General features: G+C 37.1%; 3 protein-coding genes across 5 annotated transcripts; all 3 read left to right on the top strand.

Moving 5' to 3' along the window:
* The first annotated feature begins 77 nt into the window (after positions 1-77).
* On the top strand, positions 78-10,852 carry LOC139984286 (uncharacterized). Of its 3 annotated transcripts, XM_071998133.1 has the most exons (5): positions 78-489; positions 2,352-2,431; positions 5,219-6,522; positions 7,027-7,138; positions 8,511-10,852. In XM_071998133.1, exons 3-5 carry the CDS (start codon positions 5,915-5,917, stop codon positions 8,793-8,795), a joined length of 1,005 nt encoding a protein of 334 aa, XP_071854234.1. In that variant the 5' UTR covers positions 78-489; positions 2,352-2,431; positions 5,219-5,914; the 3' UTR covers positions 8,796-10,852. The 3 variants fall into 3 exon arrangements, 2 of the variants coding, with proteins under 2 accessions (XP_071854234.1, XP_071854233.1); XR_011799032.1 differs by having other exon boundaries at positions 2,352-6,522; XM_071998132.1 differs by lacking the exon at positions 78-489 and having other exon boundaries at positions 625-2,431.
* A 7-nt stretch (positions 10,853-10,859) lies between these two features.
* Positions 10,860-14,069, top strand: LOC139984290 (uncharacterized). The gene is made up of 3 exons (XM_071998138.1): positions 10,860-11,296; positions 12,019-12,666; positions 13,396-14,069. Exons 1-3 carry the CDS (start codon positions 11,080-11,082, stop codon positions 13,515-13,517), a joined length of 987 nt encoding a protein of 328 aa, XP_071854239.1. The 5' UTR covers positions 10,860-11,079; the 3' UTR covers positions 13,518-14,069.
* A 349-nt stretch (positions 14,070-14,418) lies between these two features.
* LOC139984287 (protein adenylyltransferase SelO-like) lies at positions 14,419-26,294 on the top strand. The gene is made up of 9 exons (XM_071998134.1): positions 14,419-15,243; positions 16,686-16,750; positions 18,765-18,920; positions 19,901-20,056; positions 21,005-21,150; positions 21,832-22,045; positions 23,635-23,761; positions 24,299-24,515; positions 25,136-26,294. Exons 1-9 carry the CDS (start codon positions 14,566-14,568, stop codon positions 25,336-25,338), a joined length of 1,962 nt encoding a protein of 653 aa, XP_071854235.1. The 5' UTR covers positions 14,419-14,565; the 3' UTR covers positions 25,339-26,294.
* The last annotated feature ends 30 nt before the right edge of the window (positions 26,295-26,324 follow it).

Below are 26,324 nucleotides of genomic sequence, written 5' to 3'. Positions count from 1 at the left end.
GTACCAACCCTCTGTTCTGTAATATCTTATAATTATGAAACTCTTAGGATATACAGAATGTAATGGTTAATGTACACTGTAAAAAAAAATCGTTAACGTTTGTCTTGATTTGGATTATTGTTTACAGAGGGAGAGGATTTTTCTCAGTTAATATCACAATTCGATTATTCAAAAACCAACGTCGAGCGCAAGGTTTGCTCGTTTTTACGGGTAAGAAAGGAGAACTTTGGCTGGATAAACGAAAATCTATCAGAACGCTTTTCTATTACTGAATATACGGATAAACGTTTTACCAGATTATCCGGAAAGTTACTGTTACTCTGTCCAACAGGTAATGTTCATCTCTGCAAGCTTTTTTGGCGTTGACAAAAGCGCACATACGATTAATGTTAACACACGTTAGAATACGTAAACCCGGTTTTCGTTAACCCATCGATCGCGACATACACGCCAACGGCCACATTCGCACCAAACTTGGTTACCAACGAGGTAAATTTCTTGAATTTTAAACAGTTTGCACCCATTAAATCAAGTAACTTAGCTCTTTTATGACACAGTAGGATATGCTCAACAAAAGGGAATCGCATTTCTTTCAAAGTTTTGATAAGTCTGTATTTTCGTGGTAAAATTCGTCACGTCGGGTTCGTCGATGCTGTGGAGATGGTTAGGCTTGCAGGAGCGTATACAGCATCTGAAGTATCTTAGCCCGTATATTAAGCCCAATGTTACTTGTTAGGCTATATGCTACACAATGAAACGTATATACTGTAGCTAGCTTACTACGATGAGAGTACATTATAATACAATTAGGGGCCTACAAACGTTAGGCTAATCTGTTCCTAAAATTAAGCAGGCCTAAGTGTAGCTTTTATAGTTCAATATCACGTCAGAGTAAGCACATACCCCCTCTTAGTTTTCGCGTTATACGATTAGACTTTTGTGAACAAAAGGTAATTGTGCATATATATAACTAGATCAAGGCTGATGTTATAAAAACAAAGTGGCTATTGTTACGACTAGTCGTAAGAATAATTCCCTACTACGCATGCGCAGTTGCTATTTTCATGACCAGGAGTACTATTTTTTCGACGAGGAGAAACAATAATTTCCGGTTAGGGTTAGGGTAAGGGTTAGGATTGAGGTTTAGGGTTATGTTTAGGGTTAGGGTTACCCCTACTACATGCGCAGTTGCTTTATTTACTTTACTTCGCTTGAATTTGCCTTTGTCGTAAGAATAGTTTATAAATAATTGTTACGACTCGTCGTAAGAATAGCCACGGCCTTATAAAAATTGACAACAAAGCAGGTCCTCCTGTTTTCTAAATTCAGAAAATGTGGATGGAGGCTTAAAAGGAAATAAGGCTTAGGCTTACAACTATGGGGTTCCTTGCTGCTGAAAGCAAAAGAAAAGTATGCATTCAGATTTGTGTGTGTTTGGATGCATGATAATTGATATATGTACCCATGTGACGCCTAGCTATAGGTTCCGTATTACTCAACTAGGGAATGCCCGATGTTCATCACATTCACTATGTAGATGCATTATGTATAGTGAGTGCAAGAACATTATTGTTTTGGTAGTTATATCATGAATATTAATGAGGTCACTGGGTCAAACCTGAAATCTACATATTTTGCCTCGACAACAGTTCCCATTCTAGTGAAAGTTGGTATCGTGTAGTTAAGTAAAAACAGTAGTGTGTTGATGTCTGTTAAATTTGATAAATTAGCATATTAATTAGGGGGTGTGGCTTCATATAATTTATAACAATTAGCAATAACTTGAAAGGGGAAAGCTGATGTTTATCATAGTCATACAGATGCATTAAAGTGAGTAGATGGAACCTATTGTTTTTGGTGGTTATATCATGGATAGTAATGAGGTGATGCGATCAAAGCTTAAACTTCACGCATATGTCAAACCGTACACTTTTTTTGACATCAAGTCTGCTAATCAACACCTTCAGCAAGGAACCAGTCAGTGCGCTTCATTTATTTGAATAATTTTTTTTTCATATAGCTTTTGAGCTTTTGAGCATTGAGCGGCCAAAAATGCAATAAAATGTCTGTGTTGTATTCACGTCCAAGCATTTCAAACATCAGTTTGCCTCTAATGCAGAGCGAAGGGGGAGGGGCATTAAGTGGCCCAACCATCATGTTTTTTTACAAATCACTGTCCCCATCCATGCCTCCCTCCCCCCACTTTTACAAACGAATGTGTGTCTATAATGTTAACCACTACTAAAAGAGAACATGTAGCAGGCATTAATAGCATTATACTATAGCATCTGTTAGACACATGTAATATTTCCTTATTTGCTAAATACTGTATATCCCTCCTTCTTTTACAGACTTGATGTTCAAACTTTGGGCAGACATTTTAAAAGAAGATATGACAAAAAGAGCCATTTATGCCAAGAAATATTTTAAGGTACTGAATATTCATGTTTTCTTGCCCCAGTTGTACTTCTTTTCAGGCTGATTCTATAGAGACCTTTCTGAAGCATGTTCAGATTCGGCATTCGCAGTCAATCAATTTTCATATCCAGTGTGGCATTGATGGTTGTGTGGCCACATATAGCAAATTTGGTAATTGTAAAAATCATGTGTTAAAAGTACACAAGCACCTTTTTGAAGGTGACAATGCCCAGAAAACAAATTGGTGTGAAACAAAGTGTCCTATGTGTTTTTCTAGCACTTTAATGGACTTGACAGTGATATTTGGACATCTTCAGCTCCACATGCAAAATGGTACTTTATCTGAATGTCCATTTGTTGGTTGTAACAGTACTTACAATATCCCTAGTTCTTTTAGATCACATTTGTCCAGAAAACATGCTCATGAAACTCTTTCAGATTTAAAAGATTGCTGGAAACATAGTACCACAGATACTGATCATATGAATGAAACATTTGAAGATAACCCAAATCAACCTGAAGTAGATGAACCAGTTGTAGATCAATCAGAACTTTTTGAAAATTTTCCCTCATCCCTGAAAAGGCATTATGGCCACTTTATGCTAACATTGCAGGAGGTGTATCAACTTCCTTTGTCAACATCAAAAGACATAAGTGAACACTTTGCTTTGCTTTCCCGTCTGCAATCAGATTACCATGAGAAGAAAGTTCTCGCAATTCTGAAAAATAATGAAGTAAATGAAACTACCATCTCAGACGTACAAACTGCATTTTCTCAAAACTATCTAGACCTTGTCCAGGAAAATCTACACTCGTCCCATAAAAGGAGAAAATACTGGAAAGACAGTGGTTACTTAATTGAACCTGAAACTCATATCCTTGGTAAAAACAAGGAAAGGGTGGAGTGTTCTTTTCAGTATGTCCCAATCTTGCAGACACTGTCAGCATTACTTAGCAAGAAAGATGTATTTGATTATGTAGGTTGTCACAAAGAATCATCCTGTAAAGGGATATACAGAGATGTACCTGATGGTTCAGCATTTAATGAACATATTTTATTTAGCCAAAACCCAAAGTCACTACATCTTATTCTTTACTTTGACGAAGTAGAAGTGGTTAACCCACTTGGTTGCCATAGGCAAAAGCATAAGCTTGCTGCCTTTTATTTTGTTATTGGGAACCTCCCACCCAAGAAAAGATCATCATTGCATGTCATACAACTTGCAATTTTGTGTAAAGGGAAAGACCTAAAAGAATTTGGACCACAAAGAGTATTACAGCCCCTTTTGACTGACCTTCATTTACTGGAAACAGATGGACTCACACTTCCAAATGAACCTGAAAAAATATATGGTTCAGTTTCACTGCTAGTTGGTGATAATCTTGGAATACATTACATGTTGGGATTTTCGGAGTGTTTTAGTGGAGGAAATACACACAGGATTTGTAGACATTGTATGGCTACCAGCCGAGACATTCAAAGTAAATTCAAGCCAGAAGATTTTGTTTCAAGGAGTGAAGAAACATACAACACACATTTAGAGTTTGCTAAGCAGTATCCCAATCTGCGTTCAGTATATGGGGTGTGCCGTGAATGCCCTTTGAATGAATTGCAATATTTTCACTGCATGCAAGGAAGTCCTCAGGATATTATGCACGATGTATTAGAAGGGGTTTTGCCCTATGAAATTTCCCTCATTATGAAATCGCTTTATACAGATGGCCTTCTGACTGTAGAATATTTAAACTCACAGTTACAAAAATGGCCCTTTGGACCCTTAGACAAACGAAACAAACCTGAAGTAATCAAACCTGATTTCAATGTGAAGCAAAATGCTGCTAGAATGTGGACTCTTATAAGACATTTGCCCCTGATGCTTATGGAAAAAATTCCTCCTAATAACCTGCACATGGAATTGCTGTTAATTCTAAAAGATATAGTTGATTTGGTCTTTGCTCCAGTTATTTCTGTTGAAATGATAGCAGTTCTAGATAGTACAATAGCTGATCACTTCTTACTTTTTAAGGAGTTATTCCCAGACGAAAGGGTAAAGCCAAAACAACACTACCTTTTGCATTATGCTGACCAAATTCTAAAATATGGCCCATTAAAAGCAATCTGGTGTATGCGGTTTGAAGCAAAGCACCAAGAGGTGAAATCGTATGCCACTATTTCCAAGAATTTTAAAAACATTTGCTTAACAGTTGCCAGCAGAGTTCAAATGAAGCAGGCATGTTACCTGTTTGCTGAAAATTTCTTAAAGCCAGAACTTGAAATCAAAGTAGCTTCCAAAAATTGCTGCTTAGAAAAGGATATAGCTCACTGGGCATCAATTCAAGGTATAAAGGTTGATGACTTTGAAATTTGTCAGTCTATTAAGATTAGTGGTGTAGACTATCAAAAGCATATGGCAGTTGTTATGAATGGAGACAACAAGAATGATTTGTTTGACATTGGTCTAATCAGGGTGTTGCTGGCGAAAGGAGAAGATATGTGGTTAATTGTTGAAAAGTATGCAGTCCAACATATTCAAAATGTTAGGTCATACAAACTGGTACAAAGTAAAGGTTTGTGCTTTGTAGGAATAGAAGATCTGAAAGATTTTTATCCTTTAAGCATTTACAATGTTTTTGGCCAGTGTTTTGTGGTCCTAAAACATAGAATATGCTTGGAGTAATCAAAGTAAAATCTGACTAGAGAAATTTGTTTAAGAATTGACTTTCTGCTAGTATTTCATGAGGTGTCAGTATGCCAAGGTATATTTCAAAATTGTGTGTTTTATTTTGTTTCCCAAAACAGGTGTTGGAGCTAAAACTATCACCACTTTAAGCTTTATCAACATTACCCACCACCATGAAAATTCTTGTTGAGTATGGTCATTCTAGGAAAGTAATTGAACTAGAAAATGAAGAAACACTGTTCACTGAGTCATTATACAATACTCTCTGCATAATGATGAGTGTTCCATTTTCATCAGAAGAAACATTTTTCCAGTACTTTGATGAGGATTTTAAGTCATGGGTTGACCTTGAGCTTGGAACCAAAATTTTAGACAAGAGCAAGATTAAACTTAGCACTCTTCAACCTTTAGAGCCCTTGATAGGAACTGACAAAGTAAATTTTAATTGTTCTACAACTAGTGCATCTAGTTCTTGTGTGTCTGATGATGAGAGTGATAAAGCTTCCATTGAGCTTACAGTTGGATCACTTGATTTTGGAATAGATATGACTCCACCAGAACTTTGCACAGGTGTGATTGAAGATGTTCCAAATACCAAACAAGAGACCACTGAAGAATCAAACAAAATGATTAGTGTAACTGAAAAAGCTGGCAGTTCTGATGATAATAGTTGGGACATTCAGTTACTTTGTATCAAGTTTAGCATGACTTTGTAGAACAAGCTTGAAAATGAAGAACAACTACAGTGGGCCCAAAAACATGAACTACTCAATCATCTTGGAGACTTTCTGTACAAAAAAAACAAGTACCCAGATATGCACATGAAAAGAAAAATAGCTAAACAGCTAATAACAAAATATCCTTACTTAAGGGAGCGCATTGGCTCTGGTTATGATGCTTGGACTGCGGCCCTTAACAATAAATTGAAATCACTGAGGATGAAAGATTCAAGTCTCTCATTAAAAAATGCGCCTCTTAAAAGAAAAGAGAGCATTCCACAAAAGGATGTTTTCAAGAGGCCCTGCAAAGGGGAACTAAATTTCCTGCCAGTGATACCATCCACTGAAGATGATACCTCTCTGAAAAGACATAAAGAAACCATGAAAAAGGAGATGTCTAAGAAAGGGGCCAAAAACTTGATTTTGATCGAGAAACTTATGGATAAAACATATCCACAACGAAGGGCATATTTGACCAATAAACCACTTGTTAAAGACTTACTCCAAGAGTATCCTGCCCTTCTGCTAACAGAAGAAATTAGCAATGAGATGACTCGTTTGGTGAACATTGATTGTACCAAGAAAGCTTTAAAGTTTCCTAGATTGGCCAAAAGTATCACCTTACTGGGAAGATGCTATCTCAAGAGTGTCAAGAGTGGTCCTAAACATGACAAGATCAAAGAAATTCTACACAGGTGTGACAGGTAAGTCTTCAACTTTAATTTCAGTCAGTTTAAGCCTCTACCAGTGTTGTAGACCTAACAGGAGGCTTGGGTATTATAAGCCTTATGCCCCCTTCAAAAGCTTTACGCTCCCAACCATCCCCACTCTAGTGTGGACAGACTATACCCGCCACTGACCCCAAGAACCGTTCAAAGGTAAATAAATAGGAATGCGTTAATAGAGTGTTCTTTTGCGTTCATTTTTATCTTGTAAATACAAACAGATCTAGTAACCTTTCAAAAAACCTAACATCCCTTACATGAAATATTAGTCCCTTAAGGGTGCAAAAATGTTCTTTTTTTGTTGCGACTGAGGAAATCCTAAACGTTACAAAGGCAAAGACTACAGTTCTTTATTTCGTGGGCCTACCTGTTGCTATGTTCATTGCGTTTACCCTTCTTAAAATCATGAATCGTGTATCAAACGTAAAACTATGCATGATGCAAACTATCATATTGTGTTCTACACCATTGTTATTATTCCAGAAATATTAGAAACTCTGAAGTAGACAGAACAGAGGAACAGAATAAAGCAGGATTACAGTTGCTACCATTGCTGCTACGGGAAAATGAAGAAGAATTCGTTTCCTACACAAATGTAAGATCAAAGGTTGAAAAGAATATTTGTGATCTTGGCATGTTTGGTATCACCTGTTTCATGTTCTGAGTAAAATAGCATATCTTATGCAGGTGTAGATTCAAGGTGGGATTAACCATCCAAAGCCACTTCCACCTTTACATGCTGATGAAAATGCTTAAAATTTCATTATCCTGACTATGATTATGAGTCAGTATCCAGGAAATTGCATGTAAAATGGGCTTCTTTACTTTCAAAATTCTGGCAGAAGACTCAAAGGACATTGACGACAGGCAAGTTTTTGGTGCTCTTGTGGCCACCCACCACTTTCTACAGAACCTGCCTCTGACGTGTGTCATGTCAAGTGTCATGTCATGCTTGTAGTTATAGGGGCAATCAAGTATGATGCATTTATGGATGCAGAATTGAATTTACAAGTTCATTGTAGGGCATGTGTAGTATTATTGGATTTAACAGTTTCAACATGAAATCATTGAAGTATCACAAATATATCATAGGGTAGATGTACGGTGTTCTTTGTCAGCAGGGCTGTAAAAATATACCATATTATACCAAAGTGTTTATAACTTGAACACATCTATTGTAGTAGATGTCATTTGAGGTTACAACCGATATTGTAGTGCTCTTAGCTCAATATAACTCACTTAAGTGATCATCTTTATTTAATTCTCTTATTTAGTTATTTAATATCCCAATGTATTGTGAATCTATTGATCGTTGAAGACTTCAACGCTGATTGGTGGAAAGGAAAGCCCAGCTATGTTAATTTTGATGAGGCTGCCACTTGATGTGCTGTTCCATTGGTCTGCAGATGGTCTCTGCCACCTAAGAGCATGTCTACTCAAATTGTCATTAGCAATTATCAAAGCAAATCAAACTAAATCTTTACAAAAGGGATTTTGTCTCTCATCTTATTCCTTACAGTGAGATGAGTTAGCAAGTAATATTTCTGAGATTTATGTTTACAATTGTAGCCAATGTGTTGCTCCTGTTGTTATCAAAGATTACAATATACTTATTGCATCCACTGTAGTCAACTCCTCAAGGACTTAAAGCGTTTGTGTGTAAATCATAACCTTTCTTGTGTATTCTTTATTTATAGTCTTCCAGCATGACAACAAGAACTACATCCCATTTTATGATTAAAGTTTAGTTGCTTTTATAGATCCTTACTATGGGTATAAAGTACCATAAAAGCACCAATGAGTCATATAGCTAGAGATGCACACATATAGGGTACATGGGAAGGACAATTGTCCACGCATGGACCAAGTGTAATGCACTGCAAAGAGAAAGACATGTCTTATCCTGTCATTATAAACCTGTTGCATTATGACATTTTGTATGTATGTATTGTTTTTATTCATTTCAGTCTTCAAACGAATTTCAGAAGATTGCAGAGTCAGTGTCAACCCCAATAATTATAATCAGTGAAAGTACATGTGCCATTGCTGCTGAGTCCCAAGTGGTCAAGGAAGGTGATTCTGTGGACAGCCTCATTCATCTCATCAGTATGTTTTATTGTGTAAATATTGAATACCCGAGATCATGTAACTGTACATTTACATATGTACAAAAGGAGATTTTTGAAATCACTGACAACAGAAAAGTACCAGCTAAGTTGGTAACCTTTGTGACAAAAGTCGCTAGCCAATAGATGATTAACCCCAAGCGGTCTCACGTGAACATGCAACATTAAGCGAATCCAGCACAGCTACTATACGATAGCAGGAAAGAGAATTAGCATGTAAAGGCGAACATACAAAAGCTTGGAAGCACAATCTAACTGCATGTTTTTCTTCAAAAAAAGTTTTTTTAAACCTTTGGAATTCTTTGCTAGGCCTGATGTAGATTCAGCATTGTTCATTAGGTTGGGAGTGACTGATAAAAAAGTAATGCATTGAAAAATGAAATTTTAAAACATTTTTTGGGTGTGAGAGGGTAACAAATTGTATTTTGTTGAAATATATTCCTTATAGCCCTTTAATTGCAAAGTTATCATATAATGAACTGTGAGAAAAGAAAACCTGTGGTCAGTCATCAAGTTGCCCTCAGCTATTTGAAAATAAGAGAGATGTGTAATACTATGGGCATAACTTAATTGTTGGGCATAATTAAAAGTTGATGAGACAACAAGAATTTACTGCACTTTGGTTTAATAAACCTTTTAGGTAGGGTGACATGATCAAAATCTATCAATATCTGGGGCAGGGGTTTCACTCTTGGATCACTAGGAACATCGTTGCTTGTCGACTGACGGTACACATGGGATGCTATGTGGTGTTGAGATTAATTATTTCAAATAATGGTGACATATAATATTTGTATATATTTAAATTGTAATTGATTGCTTCTTGATTCATATGAAACTTTGTTGTATACACCTATTTCGTCTATGGGGAGAAGGTGTACTCTTGGTTAAACTAGGAAAATTGTTGCGAGTAGACAGGTGGTATTTATAAGGTGTTCGGTGGTTTTGTCATTCCCACCCTCCACCCTATATGGAGCTTTTCATTTTGTTTATTAATTAAATAATGCTTAACATATAATCTTTGTGAAATTTTTAATTGTAATTGATTGTTTGTTCTTGCTTCAAATGATAGTGTTTGTTTACATGTAGCCTTGAGTAAATAAGAAAAAAAATTGTTGGTTAGGCATGACGTGCTATAGTAGGTGTTTAGATGTGAGATTTGGTTGTAATAAGGTGACCTGAGATGAATCAATGTTATATATCGAGAAGCTCTTTTGAATTCTTGATTGTATGGTCACCACATCCTACACCGCATTTTAAGGGTTTTGTTCATGCTTTTTTAAAAAAAATAATACTAGACATAAATGTTTGTAAATTATTAAATTGAAATTGATTTATCTCTTCTTATCTTTATAATTCGTAGTTCATTATTTTTAACTTGTTTGAAGTCGTTTTTTTTTTCCTTTATGGGTGAGGAGTGTAATGCTAACAGTCCCTTCATTCTCACACTGCCAAGGCACGAAATGATGTCATTGGAACGATTTTACTCAGTCATGTATATAAGATAGGTGTTAAGCTAAAGGTGGTCGAAGTTAAATAAGGACAAAAGTATTGGAGACCAATTTTGTCAGTTTCAAACACACTCTCTAAGTTTCACTTGTAAAAGCAGCCCACCCTTCACCACATATAGGTGCTTGTTCCATGTTTTGTTATCTTTAGTGATACATATACAATATTTAACTGTACATATTTAAATTTTCATTGATTATCTTTGCATGGTATTATTTGTTGGGTTTTAATAAATATTTCTTACTTTAAAATCAAGTTTGTATCATTTTCAGTCTCACAGCTCTTACTATTCATTGTTATCATTCTGTACATTAATCTTGAAAGGCAGCGAATTCCATCATATATATAATTTTCCACGCAAATATATGTACTGTGTAAATATTATTCTGAACAGATAACTGAAAGATAATCTCTAAATTCTAAAATTAGGAAGACTAAAACTGAATCCGTTGAAGGTAACTCCAAAAGTGGTAATATTTCAGGAAACACTTGCGTTTTTAAGGAGGAAACACCGTTTTCGGTTGCAGCAACTAAATAATGATGAAACACGCAAAACAGGATGAACGTTTAACCAAGATACGGTTAACATCTCATGGATTAATCTGAGGAAACCCGACTTTTGGTTGCAGCAACTTTAAGCCTTTTTCAAGTAAACGTTTACGATTTTTTTTACAGTGTATCCATAGTTCACTGCAGTAACTTAATCCAATCTTATTGATTAAATAACGTACCCTGAAATGTGTGATATATTTCTTTATTCAATCCATTGAGTCTGGCCAAGGTCAAATATCAGGTCATTTAATTCTCAGTGTTAGTCGTTTCCGTAAGTCTTTGAGACACCCGAAATTCATGATAAAGTCAAAGTAAATATACTGCGTATAGATCTTAGTACGGTATCTATATGCAATGTTTGATTAGTTCCTCGAAATATCTGAGAAAATACTGCTTGAAAGTACCACTTTGCTTTAATTCATATGTGACTGCATCATCGGAAGAGCCGATAACCGGTCCCAGATGTGCGAATGCTTTGGTCGATGGTCCTGATTCGGGAGGGCCCAATGTACTCGATGATAACTTCGAAGATGAAGGGCCACGAGGATTATGTACCTATCGTGGAGGTAAGTATACGGGAACCACCGTCGATACAATGCCGTACATTTCAATTATATATATATATATATATATATATATATATATATATATATGTATAAAGGCAAATGAATATATATATAATTGAAATCGTAATGAGTTGGAAAGTCAAGAACAGTAAAAAAAACTTCCAGCCTCCACCGGTATGCGAACCCGGGCCTCCCGCTTTATATGCGTACACCCTAACCACCAAGCTATGGACGCTGATTTTATGTCCAGAGGTTCTAAACCGGTAAGGAAGGTCGTAATTCAACTGTAGGCGTTTGTCACCTGTATCAAACAATATATAGTTCTGATATTTGCCTTAGATCAAAGATGGTGCTAACCAACTGGAAATGGAGGTAAACGACAAAGCCAAATGAATATATATATTATTGAAATCGTAATGAGTTGGAAAATCAAGAACAGTGATATATATATATATATATATATATATATATATTATTTATATATAAATATTAATTGCTGAGCATCGGATGTTTGGATATTCATGTATCATTTTTATGGTTTACAAAATTCATTTTGTGCTTATGATTTCATATATCTAGTAATTTCCCACGTTATTGATTCATTAGATCCCATGAGTGCAGTTGTGTCTCTTCTTGCATTTTTTTAAATGATAAACAGACACGAGTTGTTTATTCGTAGATTCTATATACAGCCCGTTTGTTTTTGCCATTTTGTTGTGCAGGCAAACTAATAATTACAATTAATTTACGAGGAGAAACAAAGGGAAGCACCAGAGTGGAACCAACCACTCGCACTGAACCCTCAGGAATTGTTTCCATGGAGACCAATGGTCTAAATCCAAGCCAGAATTTTCCATCGATTCACCGTAACAATGGAATGGAGAAAGCAAAACTGAAAACCGCTGAAAAATCGAATGCAATAGCTCGAGGGTTTACGAGGAAAAGTACTGAACAAACAATAAACGACAGATTGAAAAATATGAATATGGATTTTTCACACGATAACACTATTTGTGGTGACGCATTCCCGCCGAGAGTTCAGCAGACAATCGACGCCTTCGAAACTACGGTCAGTGGACTATTTGTTGATGACGTCACAATAAGGTGCATAATCTTGAACTGCAGAATTACCAATAACGAGGCGTTGGACCTATTGTGGAAGCAGTATGAAGATGGCAGTCTTCAAGAGAAATTAAAACGACATCTTGAACTATCTTCAAATGATGATTCGTTCCGTGACGTCAGTGTTTGTATTTCTAGGCACGACTATGTTAGCTGCAAACACAAGCTAACGGAGCAAAAGCTTTTACACAGATTAGGAAACACAGACATTAAGACAGAACATGTCAGCGATCAAATGAAAAAGCTGAGTAAGTAAAAAAAAAAAATGGGAAGAGGAAGGTTCAAGTTTAAACTGCCTTTTTGGTTCCTTGAATCCCTACGATTGGGATTATAACGTGTGTGTATACTGTGCGTGGGTGTACGTTGTATGTGATAGCTGCCACTCAAAAAGTAAATTGTGGATGAACTTCGAACTTGGATGTGGATCCTTCTTATTGAGTACAACAACCATATTTTTTCCGTGAAGATCAAATGTCATAATGAGGTCAACAAAGGTCGATGTCTGAAAACCTTGTAAACACGATAACTCAATACGTGCAATCCTGCTCGAAGTTCGTAGGCCTATACTTGGTATGTATAGATCCCCTTTGTGAGTACAAGAACCATGATTGTTCGAAAATGTGGTAGAGGTCAAAGGTCGTTTGCTTAAATTTCATATTTGATGTGTAGATTCCGCTTGGTGAATACAAGCAACCAGCTAACGACAATATTAGAGGCAAAAGATCGTTAGAGGTCAAAATCTGCAAACACTGTAAAAATGAAAGTGTAGCTTGGAAATATAATACCCATACGGAGTGCGGGCCGGGCGATAAGTTAATTTGCCACCGTTTTCTTTTGAACTTCAGCAATGATCAAGGGCGTTTAGTTTACTGTTCAAACAGATATTTAAAAACAACCTACCCCACCCCCCCCAACAACTCCCACCCCCACCATACCGTCCACATATCCACAATTTCTTTTCCCTCTTTCTTTTTCAGACGGTGTTAAATTTATGGATCAAAGTATCCCCCTGGCTTTTCGTCATCCGGAAACCGTAGCTAATAAAACATTTAATCCCATCTTCAGGCCTAATGAACAGATAGTCGGCTGGGAATCTTAAAATTAACTTGATATTATAAAATTGTAGCGACTGTGCAGAGAGTTAAGGATCACTGCAATGATTAAAGGTCCCTGAGCCAACATGAGGCAGACATCCAGTCTGTACAGTGATGTCGGGGGGTATTAAATCATATAATTGGTTTGGAACTAGGCTCGGGATCCAGGTTCAGCCCCAGTTTAACGACCTCGTACGTTCTCCCCGGTTTGACCGGTCTCAGAAGTACTGAGATTATATAGGCTATAGTGATAAGAAGTAGTGAACCAGCGCTAGTAGGCGTGCCTATGTTATATTAGAGTTTGTATTGTAATGAGCGAATCAACTGTGCGATCTCTCCACCAGCTATACTGACAGAGCGACAGGCCTACAATGTAGGCCAGCCATCCGATGTAGAAGGAACTATATATGCTTTCGGGAAGGTTATTTTACCTAACTGTGTAACAAAGCTACGTGGGCTTTTGTTTATTGGGCTAGCTAGTTTTTAACTTTTAGGCCGCAACTCAGTGTTACTAGCATGTAGGCCTACTACCTTGGGTGTAGACCTCATTTGTAGACCTAATGTATAGCCTTAATATGCATTTGAATGATCCATTTCACATTCAAAATGTGGCTCTTTTCTGGGGAAGGACTCCAGCCCCCCCCCCTTCCCCTCCCCGCCTCAGGCACACGTAACACTGGTGTCGGAGTCCCATTTAAAAAGGCTGAGTGACCCTTTATTTTAACTTGAATGTAATTTTAGAAGCTAAACTTCGTTAACTTTTTGACTGACTGAGGAAATTGCCAGGTTGAAAACCAGGTCCAGTAAAATTCGTGCATATTGCTGTCAACCCTCTCTCTTTAAAGTTGACGATTCTTGTAGAACTTGGCGCCAAATTTGAATAAATATATGAAGGAATAACATGACATGAATGTACCTCAATAAAGTGGGTGGAAGAACTGAGACAATTCAGTTTTCTTAAAATATATATTACGGGATTGTTTATATAACTAAATTAGTTTGATCGAGATCAAATTCCTTCTATGTTTTCAATATCTGGAACGAGGGTACAAAATGGCTGCGTACTGTCGTTACCAAAACAATAGTAGTCGAAGTAAATTAACTGCGTTTTTCCTGTTTGTTTTAATAATTTTGCCAACGAACGTTTCCGGCTGTGATAGAGATAATGTTAATGACTCTTTGCATTCGTGTGAAACCCAAAGACAAAGTGCTGACGATGGAAAGAAAAGCAACGTTTTAGGGTGCAGGGCACTTCCGAATCCGTACTTGTATCACGGTAGGATAGAGGGAGATGGACCCAACATTAGTGTTATGTCAAACTGTGCAAATCCTAATGGAGATGAAAAAAGAGAGCCTACCAAATATGTCGCATTTGAAAACACTAATAAAGAGTTGGGAGGTTCGGAATTAGCAAGTAGTATACAGTCTGTAAACGATTCCTTGTATAAGGACTTTAAGAAATGGAAGTTTGCCAGTCAAAAGTTGTTGAGACAGTTTTCGATTGACAAAGAAGAGAGGAACTTCGTTCGTCAGGTTCCTGGTGCAGTTTTCTCCAGAGTACTTCCCACCTCATTTAAGACGAATATAAAGATGGCAGTGGCTTCGTCCGAGGTCATTAGGGATCTTCTTGACATTCACCCAGATGTTGCAGAAAGTGAATTGTTTGTAGCCTTTGCGAGTGGGAATACATACCTGGAGAAACCACTTGCTCACAGATATGGTGGTCATCAGGTTTGTGTTTGTGTGCCCTATTACAATTAACATTACATAACAGGTTAAAGGGCAAAGAAGGGGACATGCCCCATGGAAAGCCCAACAACGATAGATAACCCCAGCACAGGAATACACACAGAGAAATATATATATTTAAAAAAAATATACTTTATACAAAATTAAAAGGTGCACCCTTAACCCCATTTAAATATGTCAACTCTTAGCAAAGTAAGGATCAATGTCTTTCTTCAAAGACAGCACAGAACCAGAACTAGCAGATGAGAAAAATCTTTGTTTAACTTGAGACTATGACTACAAGTTTGAGAAACAGTTGGACCTTCAATGAATCACAAGCACCTACAGTAAAGAATCATTAATTGTACGGAACTTATAAACCTGCAACATGTCATCAAGTACTCTCTTCAATTCAAGTGTAGTCCTTAAGCCTAAGTGCCTTTAAACAAATTTTATTTAAGGGAGATGCTGAATGCTGGAAACAGTACTTATTGTAAGTAAGGCTGATCTGTTTCATGAAGTAGACCTAACACTACTTATTTTCCAGCACATATACTGTAGTATGTTTAACCATTTTTAGATATTTTGCCACTTTTCCAAATCTGGCCTATCATTCCTAATTGCATAGAACTTCAGTTTTAACAAGTTTCCCTACTATATTATAGCATTGCTCTAGGTATAGAGTAGCGCATACTGTAGCTACAATATACATACTGTAGTAATAAAGTGTTGTGATAATATCAGGCCTAAGTATCAGCCAATTACTTGGAATAAACTGTAAATGAGTACTATTGTATTATTCCTCTGAAAGCTTGGAGGTTGCAATAACTCCATACAATAACTGTACAAATATCTGCATTGTCTGTGTTGTACAGAACTGGGCAGTGGAATTGTAAAATTGATCATTCATTAGTTTTGCATATTCAATGTTTGAAACTACACATACTGTAGTTCTGAATGTAACAATGTCTTTTGTGATTATGGATCAACTACAGGTGTGTGTAGTGATGGGAACCTGTTTGAACTACAATCCACGTCGCTCGAACGAGTGGGGGGAAATTTTGTAGGAAACATGGGAAATTGTGAAAGAAACATTATAAAATTAAATAGGGTAAGCAGTGATAATGGTTTGTTATTATTAAGTTACTTTTTTAAGGTCATCAGCCATAACTGTTCCTAAATATGTTTTCAGTTAGTCAATTAGTAACATTGATCAGTACTACTATTACCGTACTACCACTAAGTACAGGTACTACTACTGATGATCGTAATTTAAGAAGCATTTCACTACCACCAGCAATAAAAACTAGAAGGTACTAAACTTCAAGCAATTTTAAGCAGACTTCATTTTTGGGCCTCCAGTATGGTGGATCCATGAATTTTATTTTAAAAACTTTTTTTAAACCTTTCGTCAAACTTGAATTTTAAACTTATGTTTGTTTTAGTTTGGCTCTTGGGCGGGACAACTTGGAGATGGTAGAGCACACCTTTTGGGGGAATATGTCAACAGGTGAGTTTGGAATGTTTCAGGAAAGTTACAGGTTAACTTAAGTTAGAATTTAAAGTAATTAGAGGTCTCCAGTCTGTTGCATTTCTTGTTGTAAACACTTTAGTATAGTGATATACGTCAGACTCAGTATACTGATATACAGTAGTACACAGTGATGTACTTACTTATATTCTTAGAATGTTTGAGGCTATCAAACTCCCATTTGTTCCCCTCGCCCCCCCCCTCTCTCCCACCAGCAATACAAGACGGAAAAAGATGTAGAACTTGTTACATTGTGATTTTCTGCGATGTGTCACAAAACTTTGCCAGACTTTCCATTGTTGATAAGTGCAGTACAGAAAAAGTTCATGTTTTACAAAAATAGTGTATTATGAATTTTTGGAATCAGTTTGAAAAAGAAAATAATTCTAGAGGTACTGCTGTATAAAATATGATCATATAAAACCTGTCCTACATAACTTGCATTGGCTTCCAGTTAGAGAAAGAATATCTTATAAGATTTTATTACTCACTTTTAAATGTATTCACAATATTGCACCGCAGTACCTTTGTAATTTAATTTCTCTTTACACTCCCTCTAGACCGTTGCGTTCCTCGTCCCGTCTGCTTTTAACTGTTCCTAACATAAGAACTGCAAAATTTGGACCGAGATCTGTTAGCTATGCTTCGCCAGTTTTATGGAATTCACTCCCTGAGGTTTTAAGAAAAATTGAAAGTTTTACCCTGTTTAAATCCAAACTTAAGACTCATTTATACTGCAAAGCTTATAATATCTGAATTCATTTTATGTATTATTATTTCGTAGTTTGTTTTCTTGTTATATATTTGTTTTACTGTTTATCATGTAATTATTATATTCTTTTATCCACTTTTTTATTAACTTAATTTAACTTGATTTGTTTTGTTTTTTTAATTCTACTTATTTTTGTTTTATTCTTCATCATGTAAAGCGCATTTGAATATACATATGTTATAGTATTTGCGCTATATAAGGATCCATAATAATAATAAAAAATAAAGTGTCAGTCACAATTCGTGTCTATTTTGGTTTGACTAGCACACATGCAGCTGTAGACAATATACATTGATACTGCAAACATTGTGCAGGCTGGACTGCACAATGATACAGTATATATTATTAAACATGACAGAGAATGAGATACATTCCTATTCCAGCTATGTCTGTGTCACAGCCAATCGTCAACATGTCTGTACTGTACAGTACAGCAGTTGCTGAGATAACTGCAACAGTGCAGCAGAATGTTGAAGTCTTAAAGGTCATTAGTTTCACTACTTCCAGATGTTGGGCTCTTGACAACAACAAAAAAATTATTATAAAGGTGCCAGCAGTATGGCTGCCCATGATCTTTTAGACCCACAATTCCATTATCTTCTTTGGTGACTGAGCCACACACTTGTGGGTCACACCCAAATTAGTTTGCAGATCATGGAAGTTGTAAAATTCCTCCAGATTTTGATATTTAATAAGATTTAATAATTTAGATACTGAGGGATGTTAAGTTAGACTGGGTAATAAAATGTGTCGTGCTCAAGCACCTTGGTCTTGTATAAATGAATCACTACTCAATGCGAAAAAGTGATTGGGTTGTGAGAAGCTGGGGCTACTGAGCGTTTTGCAATGTTTTAGCATTTTGTAATAGCTGAAATTGGGGTGGAGGGGGCGGGGTTGATTTATTGAAAACCTTTACAAATTTTTGTCAGATCTAATCATAAGTTCATATTAACCCTGAACAGTTAACCTAACAATACATTAAGCTCATTGTGAATTTCGAAGTTTTAGCACGACGAAGACACTTCGGGTATAATTGCTTGTAAATTTAATTTACTATGATGGGAACTGTAAAATGCAGTTGTTGAAGAGAGAACCAAACTGTTTCATGTTCTTTATGTAGTCCGTTAGCACACTGTATACTGAAAACTGAAATATTAGTTTCACAGTAATTTATTTTAAAATGCTTGGTCAACAATTTGAACTTTTTTTCACCTTTTGAAGCAAGGGACAGAGATGGGAGCTTCAGCTGAAAGGCTCCGGTCTGACTCCATATTCCAGAAGAGGAGATGGAAAGGCTGTCATCAGGTCATCAGTGAGAGAGTTCTTAGCCTCTGAGGCCATGTTTCATCTTGGTATACCAACATCAAGAGCTGCTAGGTAATATATGTATGTATGTATGTATTTTAGATCCTCCTGCAAGCAGGAACTCGCGAAGAAGCCATCATTGGCTTATCAAAGCTGCAAGCTGACTGAAGTCAGTCTCTTAGATTCATATTTAACGTCCATGATTATCATGAATTGTCAATTGTCAACAACTGGACGACATACATTAATCTTGGAGTGACTCAAACTTATGATTGTGACCTTATGACCTTATGATCAGGATTTTATGATGTAGCCATCGTATCTCTCAGGGCAACGGTCCCCTATGCAGAGCAAAGTTTTTTAAAGATTTTCCCTGGATGTCCCGTTGGACAACCTGGCAATCCTTTTAGTTTGTCCGAACAGAAAATTTGGTTGTCCAAACAAAATGTTGCTAGAGAGATTATAAACAAAGAATGACTGATATATATATTTATATATATATATATATATATATATATATATATATATATATATATACAGTATGTAAAACTGTGGGAGAGATGTGTAGGATTTGATGAATACAACACCAGTTATTGGGCCAGTAAAACTCCCCAATTCAATCATACTGTACAGTAGGCCTACCATTATATTTTAATTATTTCAGTACATCCAAAAGGAATGGAGGGCTGATACCAATTCATACACATACAGTACACAGAGATAAATATTCCACACTATTTTTTTTCTCTTTTATCTGTTTTTCTTGGGGTTAATGACAGTGCTGTTGTGATGTCACAACAGCAAATGTTCTACAAAGCTTTTACTTTCCTGAGATAATTTATTATTGTTGATATTACAGTTTTGTAACCTGATGCATATGGAACGTGAACTTAGCTGTAAACGTTTTCTATTTTGAAGAAACATGATGTAACAAAAGGCAACCTAAAGTAAACAAATGTTTGTGACTTTTTGACCCACAGATGATCTAGAAAGGACGAAACAAACAATTTTTTTCCACCCATAACAATAAAAATCATTTTCACTTCATACAGTCTTATCATCAGTGATGATCCAGTGTGGCGGGACCAATTCTACGATGGCAACCCTAGGAAGGAACGAGCAGCTGTGGTCCTGCGTTTAGCGCCATCTTGGTTTCGGATTGGATCGTTGGAAATACTAGCAAAGAGTGGAGAAATTGGTCTCTTGAGGTACAGTAATGCAAAATTACCTTACTTTACGTGTAATATACTGTCTGGAATAAGCTCCATCCCCCCTCTCTTGTCATCCCATTCTCTGTCTTCCCTCTCTCTGTCCTCTCTCCTTTTTCCCTCTCTCTCTCAGCCCTCTCTGCATCCCCCTCTCCAGCCTCCCTCTCCCCATTTTCCCTCTCCCCGCCCTCGCTGTCTCTGTCATCCCTGTCTCCATCGTTTCTCTCTCCATTTTCCATCTTTCCGTCCTCCCTCTCTCAAGTTTCCCTCTCACCATCCTCCCTGTATCCATCCTCCCTCACTCCGTACTCCTCTGCATTTTCCTACTCTCCCTAATCCCTGTCTCCGTCTCTCCATTTTCCCTCTCTCCATTTTCCCTCGATCCGTCCTCACTCCCTCTGCCCTCCCTCTCTCCATCCTTCCTGTCCTCATCTTCCCTGTCTTCATTTTTCCCTCTCTCCCTTATCCCTGTCTCTGTCCTCCCTCTCTCCATCATCCCTCTCTCCCTTATACCTGTCCCTGTCCCCATCCTCCCTCTCTCCATCCCCCCTCGATCCGTCCTCCCTGTCTCCATCCTCCCTCTCTCCATTTTCCCTCTCCCATATACCTGTCCCCATCCTCCCTCTCTCCGTCCTCCCTCTCTCCATCCTCCCTGTCCTCATCCTCCTTGTCTTCATTTTTCCCTCTCTCCCTTATCCCTGTCTCTGTCCTCCCTCTCTCCATCATCCCTCTCTCCCTTATACCTGTCCCCGTCCCCATCCTCCCTCTCCACATCCCCCCTCGATCCGTCCTCCCTGTCTCCATCCTCTCTCCATTCTCTCTTGATCCTCCTTCTCTCTGTCCTCCCTCTCACCATCCTGGTTTGTATGAACAAAACACCAAACTACAATCATGGATTTTTTTTTCAATCATTATTAGATTCACATTTTTAAATATTTTATTTTTCAGACATTTGACTGATTTCATCATTGACCAGTACTACCCTGAAGCAGCAGGCCTGGAAGGGAACAGCCGTTTCCTGAGATTCTTATCCTCAATGGTGACTAATACAGCTGATATGATCGCCCAGTGGATGTCTGTTGGGTTCGCCCATGGTAAAGTTCCTCCACCCTCGCATTCTGTTATGGCTAGAGAATAATCTAATGCATAGTTCCTTTGTAGAGCAATTTTTTGTTTGAGGATTTTAAAATATTGTCGTCTTTGAAAGTGTTGAAATAAAATATTGTAAGGTTGTTTGTATTCAAAATAAAATAAAATACATCTTTATATCTTTGCAGTAAATTTGCTATTTTAATAAATACTGTTTATCACTGTGATGCTATGCATCTTTGCTCTGCTACACCTTGTGTCTGATATGCAGCTTAATTATTTTTCAACTTTTTGGCCATTGGAGATATGACAAATACACTACTATGTCGTATTGCAAAGTGATCTTTCTTCTGTTAGGCAAAGTTAGAAGTGTATCTAATGCCAGCGATAAATTTGGCTAACAGACTACAGGTTTCATCGAGTTTGGTTAGACCCGAGTAAACTATTGAAATTTCTTATCTTTTCTCATTTCTAATATTAAGTTTTGGCTTGTCCCTGAGGGAGTACAGTATCCCTCTACCCCCCCCCCCCCCCACCACAAAGTAGAGTATTTTCACTTCTGACACCATTTATCAAGGTTTCATCAACTTTATACTAGTCCCCGCAAGTGTCATAATGTAATCATTTTATCCTGTTTCACTGCATTTAAAGTTCATTTTTTTTATTCCTTTGGGTTTCCCTCTCAGGTGTTATGAATACAGATAACTTCAGCATCCTCTCGATAACCATCGACTACGGTCCGTTTGGTTTCTTGGACGGATTCGATCAAAGCTTCGTGCCAAATTCATCCGATGATGAAGGAATGTATTCCATCGGTAACCAAGCAACGGTCGGCCAATATAATCTGGAGAAGTTAAGAGATGCATTAATCCCTCTGCTGGATTCAGCTGGTGTAAGAAGGTGAGAAATAGTGTGAAGAAGGAACGATTATTCATACCCATTCATGCATGTGTATGATCAACCTTCAAATAATAATAAATTATATCGTTAACCGAGCAACAGTCGAACAATATAATCTGGAGAAGTTCAGAGATGCATTAATCCCTCTGCTGGATTCAGCTGGTGTAAGAAGGTGAGAATATTGTTAAGAAGGAATGATTATTCATACCAATTCATGCATATGTATGATTAACCTTCAAATAATAATAATTTCTATCGTTAAGCAAGCAACAGTCGGACAATATAATCTGGAGAAATAATAATGAGTGATTTATATCAGTTGTAACATTTATACAGCAAACAAACAAGCAAACAACAACAATAGCTTCTCTTCAAATGTATATTGTTTCTGTCAATAGAGAATTAGAGATCTTATGAGGAAATAGCCAGCCCTCCATTTAGTTTTAAGAAAGGGAAAACCTATAATGCCAGAATTGTTATTCTTGATAATATAAAAATCACACAAATATGCAACATCTGCAGTTTTGGTTCTCCAATGGTTTGTCACCGATAGCTCACTTTAAGAAGTAACGTTGCAGTGATGATTGCAAGCCCTTTCTTGGCAAACTACTCTAGCGTCGTATTAACACTCTAGTCGTATCAGACGAGAGAGCAGCGAAACAATTAGCAGATGTTTGTTTTGACTTGTGTCAGAGCAATTGAGGAAATTAAAAACGCTTATTAAAGGAACTACAGGTATGAGACACTTCCTCTTCCGTTAGTTTAATGTAGACAGGAAGGAAACCAATGTTCAGAGGTTAGGTGCCAGGGGTTAGGGAAAGGCCAAGAGCTGGGAAATGGAAAGAACCCCTGAACTTTAATGTCTCCCTCTGTCTCCATGGAGCAGTGATTACGGAAAGCAATCAATAAGTGTTATCCGAGCAAATGACATATTTGTTGATGTTTGTTATTCATGTTGCTACGATACATGAAATATCTATCAAACAGAAAATTCCCTTGTTTGTTTGACATGGAAGTCAACAAGCCAGATAAATGCCTTGAGGTAACTTGTGTAAAGGGCATTCTTTCATTATCAATATGATTTCATAGCAGACCTTGCAAATGCTGCCCCCAAACCATTTGTGCTTTTTTAAAACGATTAACTTTTGTAAAGAGGAGCCTTGTGAGAAAGGAACCTTTCTCCTTACCTGTCCCCTCCCCACTGTAGAAAACATGAAGGCTTAAGTTTTACATTCAATAGCTGTCTCCTTGTACTTTAAATATAAGAAGACCAAAGAAAAATGTTGTCTAAAGTAAAAAGCAAGATTTGAAACAGTGATATCATGATTGTCCTGTGCTTTGACTACTGTAAGCTCAGTATAACAAGCACGTCTAGTCGGTGGGATTTGCTAACAACTTAGATCCCAAATCCAAAAGTCAGTGACTTTCACTGTTTTGAATATTCTTGCATTAAAAAGTGCCTAATAATTTCACAGGCATTAAAAAAAAAAAAAAGAGTTTTTTACACTGCTGGAACTTTTATTAAATACAATTTTTTTCTTTTGTTTTATCTTTTCCTTTCCTTGTTTTCTCTTTAATTTTTTATGCAGAAGTCGGGAAATCATTGCCGAATATTCTGACATATACCACATGAAGCTTATGAGTCTCTTTCGAGAGAAACTGGGACTGAAGGAAGCAACTGAGACCTCTGATTACCTTGTTGCTTTACTCTTACAGGTGTGATACAGATGGGTTTTTTTCCTCTTTTTAATTTAAGTTTTACAGTTAAGTTTATTGAATCCAAAATGTGCGGGAGCCATAGCTTGTATTTCAGGGCTCGGAATTATGAATGATCAAAAGGCAATTTTTCAGGGCCCAGTTTTAGAATTTGCCTTGCATTTTAATTGACATAAGCAGGGCCACCTCAACCATTTTTTTCAGTTTTAAAAGGTTACCATGGCAGTTTGCAAAATGTTCACAGGTGACTAAAGCCCTTTTTAGTTTAACCAAAAATAAAAGGGACTACATAGATTCTTAAGATAATTCTCAAAACGGTACATTTAGATCTTTATGTATCTCAAAGAAGCTGCTTAATAGCTGTTTTTTTGGAGAGGAAAATTTAAGTGCGTATTTTATAGTCTGATAGTAAAGTATAACGATGGAGATAATTATGGGGGCACTACCTGCGGCGACTTGATTAAATTGGGAAATATCTTTAGCATCCTGGATTCGGAATGCTGCAAAGCGAATGTCTTGCTTTATTTCATGTTACAGGTAATGGAGGAAAACCGTAGTGATTTTACGATGACATTTAGGCAACTTGGAGAACTCTCTCTGGATCAGCTAGCTAATGGAGACATAGCTAAGAGGCAGTGGGCTCTGGTGGATTTACAAGATTCTGGACTGTTCAAGGAGTGGGTGCGACTCTATGTGGATCAGTTTAGTCCAATTAACGATGAGGTTGACCTGGATAGAAGAAGAAGGATGAATTGTAAGCTGATGATGATGGTGGTGGTGATGATGATGATGATGATGATGATGATGATGATGATGATGATGATGGTGATGATGATGATGATGATGATGATGATGATGATGATGATGATGATGATGATGATGGTGATGGTGATGGTGATGGTGGTGGTGGTGGTGGTGGTGGTGGTGGTGGTGGTGGTGGTGGTGGTGGTGGTGATGGTGATGGTGATGGTGGAACTCATGACACTTGCCCAGCAATGCCCTCACACTAAAAGTTTGATCGAATATGGTTTGAAAGTGTGATACAGTTATGAAATGAACTAGTGACACTTGCCCAGCAATGCCCTCTTACTAAAAGTTTGATCGAATATGGTTTGATAGTGTGATACAGTTATGAAATGAACTAATGACACTTGCCCAGCAATGCCCTCATACTAATAGTTTGATTGAATATGGTTTGAAAGTGTGATACATCCTGTGTGATACAACAAGCTGCCCCTACAAAGTGTGATACAACAAGCTGCCCCTTCACACTATAAGTTTTAGTGTATATGTTTTTATAAGTTTTTTGGTATGTGTACGTTCTTCACATCCAACAGTTTTGTAATCCTTCCCTCCTCATTTTGTCTTTCCAAGCGGTGAATCCTCGCTACATCTTACGGAACTGGATGGCACATCAGGTGATCGAAGAGGTCGAAGCAGACGACTTTGAGGGTCTTCGGAGGCTGCATAACATCTTGAAGAATCCATTCACAGAACAAGAGGAGGCTGAAGCCTTGGGCTATTCTGCAAGACCGCCCCCTTGGGCTCGTAAAATTAGAGTCAGCTGTTCCTCCTAGCCAAATGGACTTTCAATTTGATTTAAATTTCTTAAGAGTGGCCCTTGTTTACTGAAATGAGTCAACATGATGGAGAAACATCATAACCTGATCAGAATGCCATACGACGAGGCTTGTTTTTTAAGATGCGTTTTGTTGTTCAGCACTGTCAAATGTACCTTGAAGTCTGTTGAAAACTAAACTGAAGTAGTCATGAAAACATTGAAAGTTGATGGAGCCTGCATGTTCCTTTAATGTAGAGTGATTTCTTCTTTCCAGACGTGACAAATAATTGAGTTTAAAGCATGTTAGTACCTGAATTACTTTCAGAATTACTGCAGCAGCATTCTTCCCCTCGGTAGTGTTACATCTTAAACCTGCAACCAGGTATGGCCTTATGGTTCCGGAATATTTACACCCCACTGTGTCTTTCTTAGTATGATGTGTATTATTGTAGCAGGTTTTTATAGATCTGTTGCAGCATGCACAATAGCTCACATACATACATACATGTAGGCACACATATGTAGATTCACACACACACACACCCGTACATTACATACACACATACATTACATACACACATACATATATACATACACACAAATGCATATGTACGTACAAACATTATACACGGATGCATGCATACACACATACATACTTATACGCAAACATACATCATACATGCATACATTACATACATACGTACGTACGTACGGTCATGTAATCGTTGGTTTCTTACAATCTGTTCAGAAATTTTGGTGGAGTTTGAAAACTTAAGTGAAATAACTTGTAACCTTATTGTTATCATTTATGGGATAATTTTAGTTTTTCGACACAGGAATTGTTATTTATAGAAATGTTTTCAGAGTTCATATTTATGATTTGTTTATTCTTATTTCATATCTTCAAGAGTATTAAAGGTGATGGTATATTTAGACAAAATTGTCTGTATAATATGTACACCCTGTTCATCATTGAATTGTCTCTCTTTGTGGTTTCTTTCC

This window comes from Apostichopus japonicus, chromosome 17 (assembly GCF_037975245.1).
Source record: "Apostichopus japonicus isolate 1M-3 chromosome 17, ASM3797524v1, whole genome shotgun sequence".
NCBI lineage: Eukaryota > Metazoa > Echinodermata > Holothuroidea > Aspidochirotida > Stichopodidae > Apostichopus > Apostichopus japonicus.
Note: the sequence above shows the minus strand (reverse complement) of the source record. Positions and strands in the feature narration are given on the sequence as shown.

Bases quoted from the DNA above. Each gene is read 5' to 3' on its own strand.
- LOC139984286 (XM_071998133.1), top strand. From the start codon at position 5,915: ATGCACATGAAAAGAAAAATAGCTAAACAGCTAATAACAAAATATCCT. The intron at 6,523-7,026 runs GTAAGTCTTCAA...TTATTATTCCAG, and splicing joins ATTCTACACAGGTGTGACAG to AAATATTAGAAACTCTGAAG. The intron at 7,139-8,510 runs GTAAGATCAAAG...TATTCATTTCAG, and splicing joins AATTCGTTTCCTACACAAAT to TCTTCAAACGAATTTCAGAA.
- LOC139984290 (XM_071998138.1), top strand. From the start codon at position 11,080: ATGCAATGTTTGATTAGTTCCTCGAAATATCTGAGAAAATACTGCTTG. The intron at 11,297-12,018 runs GTAAGTATACGG...TTTGTTGTGCAG, and splicing joins ATTATGTACCTATCGTGGAG to GCAAACTAATAATTACAATT. The intron at 12,667-13,395 runs GTAAGTAAAAAA...TTTCTTTTTCAG, and splicing joins CGATCAAATGAAAAAGCTGA to ACGGTGTTAAATTTATGGAT.
- LOC139984287 (XM_071998134.1), top strand. From the start codon at position 14,566: ATGGCTGCGTACTGTCGTTACCAAAACAATAGTAGTCGAAGTAAATTA. The intron at 18,921-19,900 runs GTAATATATGTA...CACTTCATACAG, and splicing joins CCAACATCAAGAGCTGCTAG to TCTTATCATCAGTGATGATC. The intron at 21,151-21,831 runs GTAAAGTTCCTC...TTTCCCTCTCAG, and splicing joins GTCTGTTGGGTTCGCCCATG to GTGTTATGAATACAGATAAC.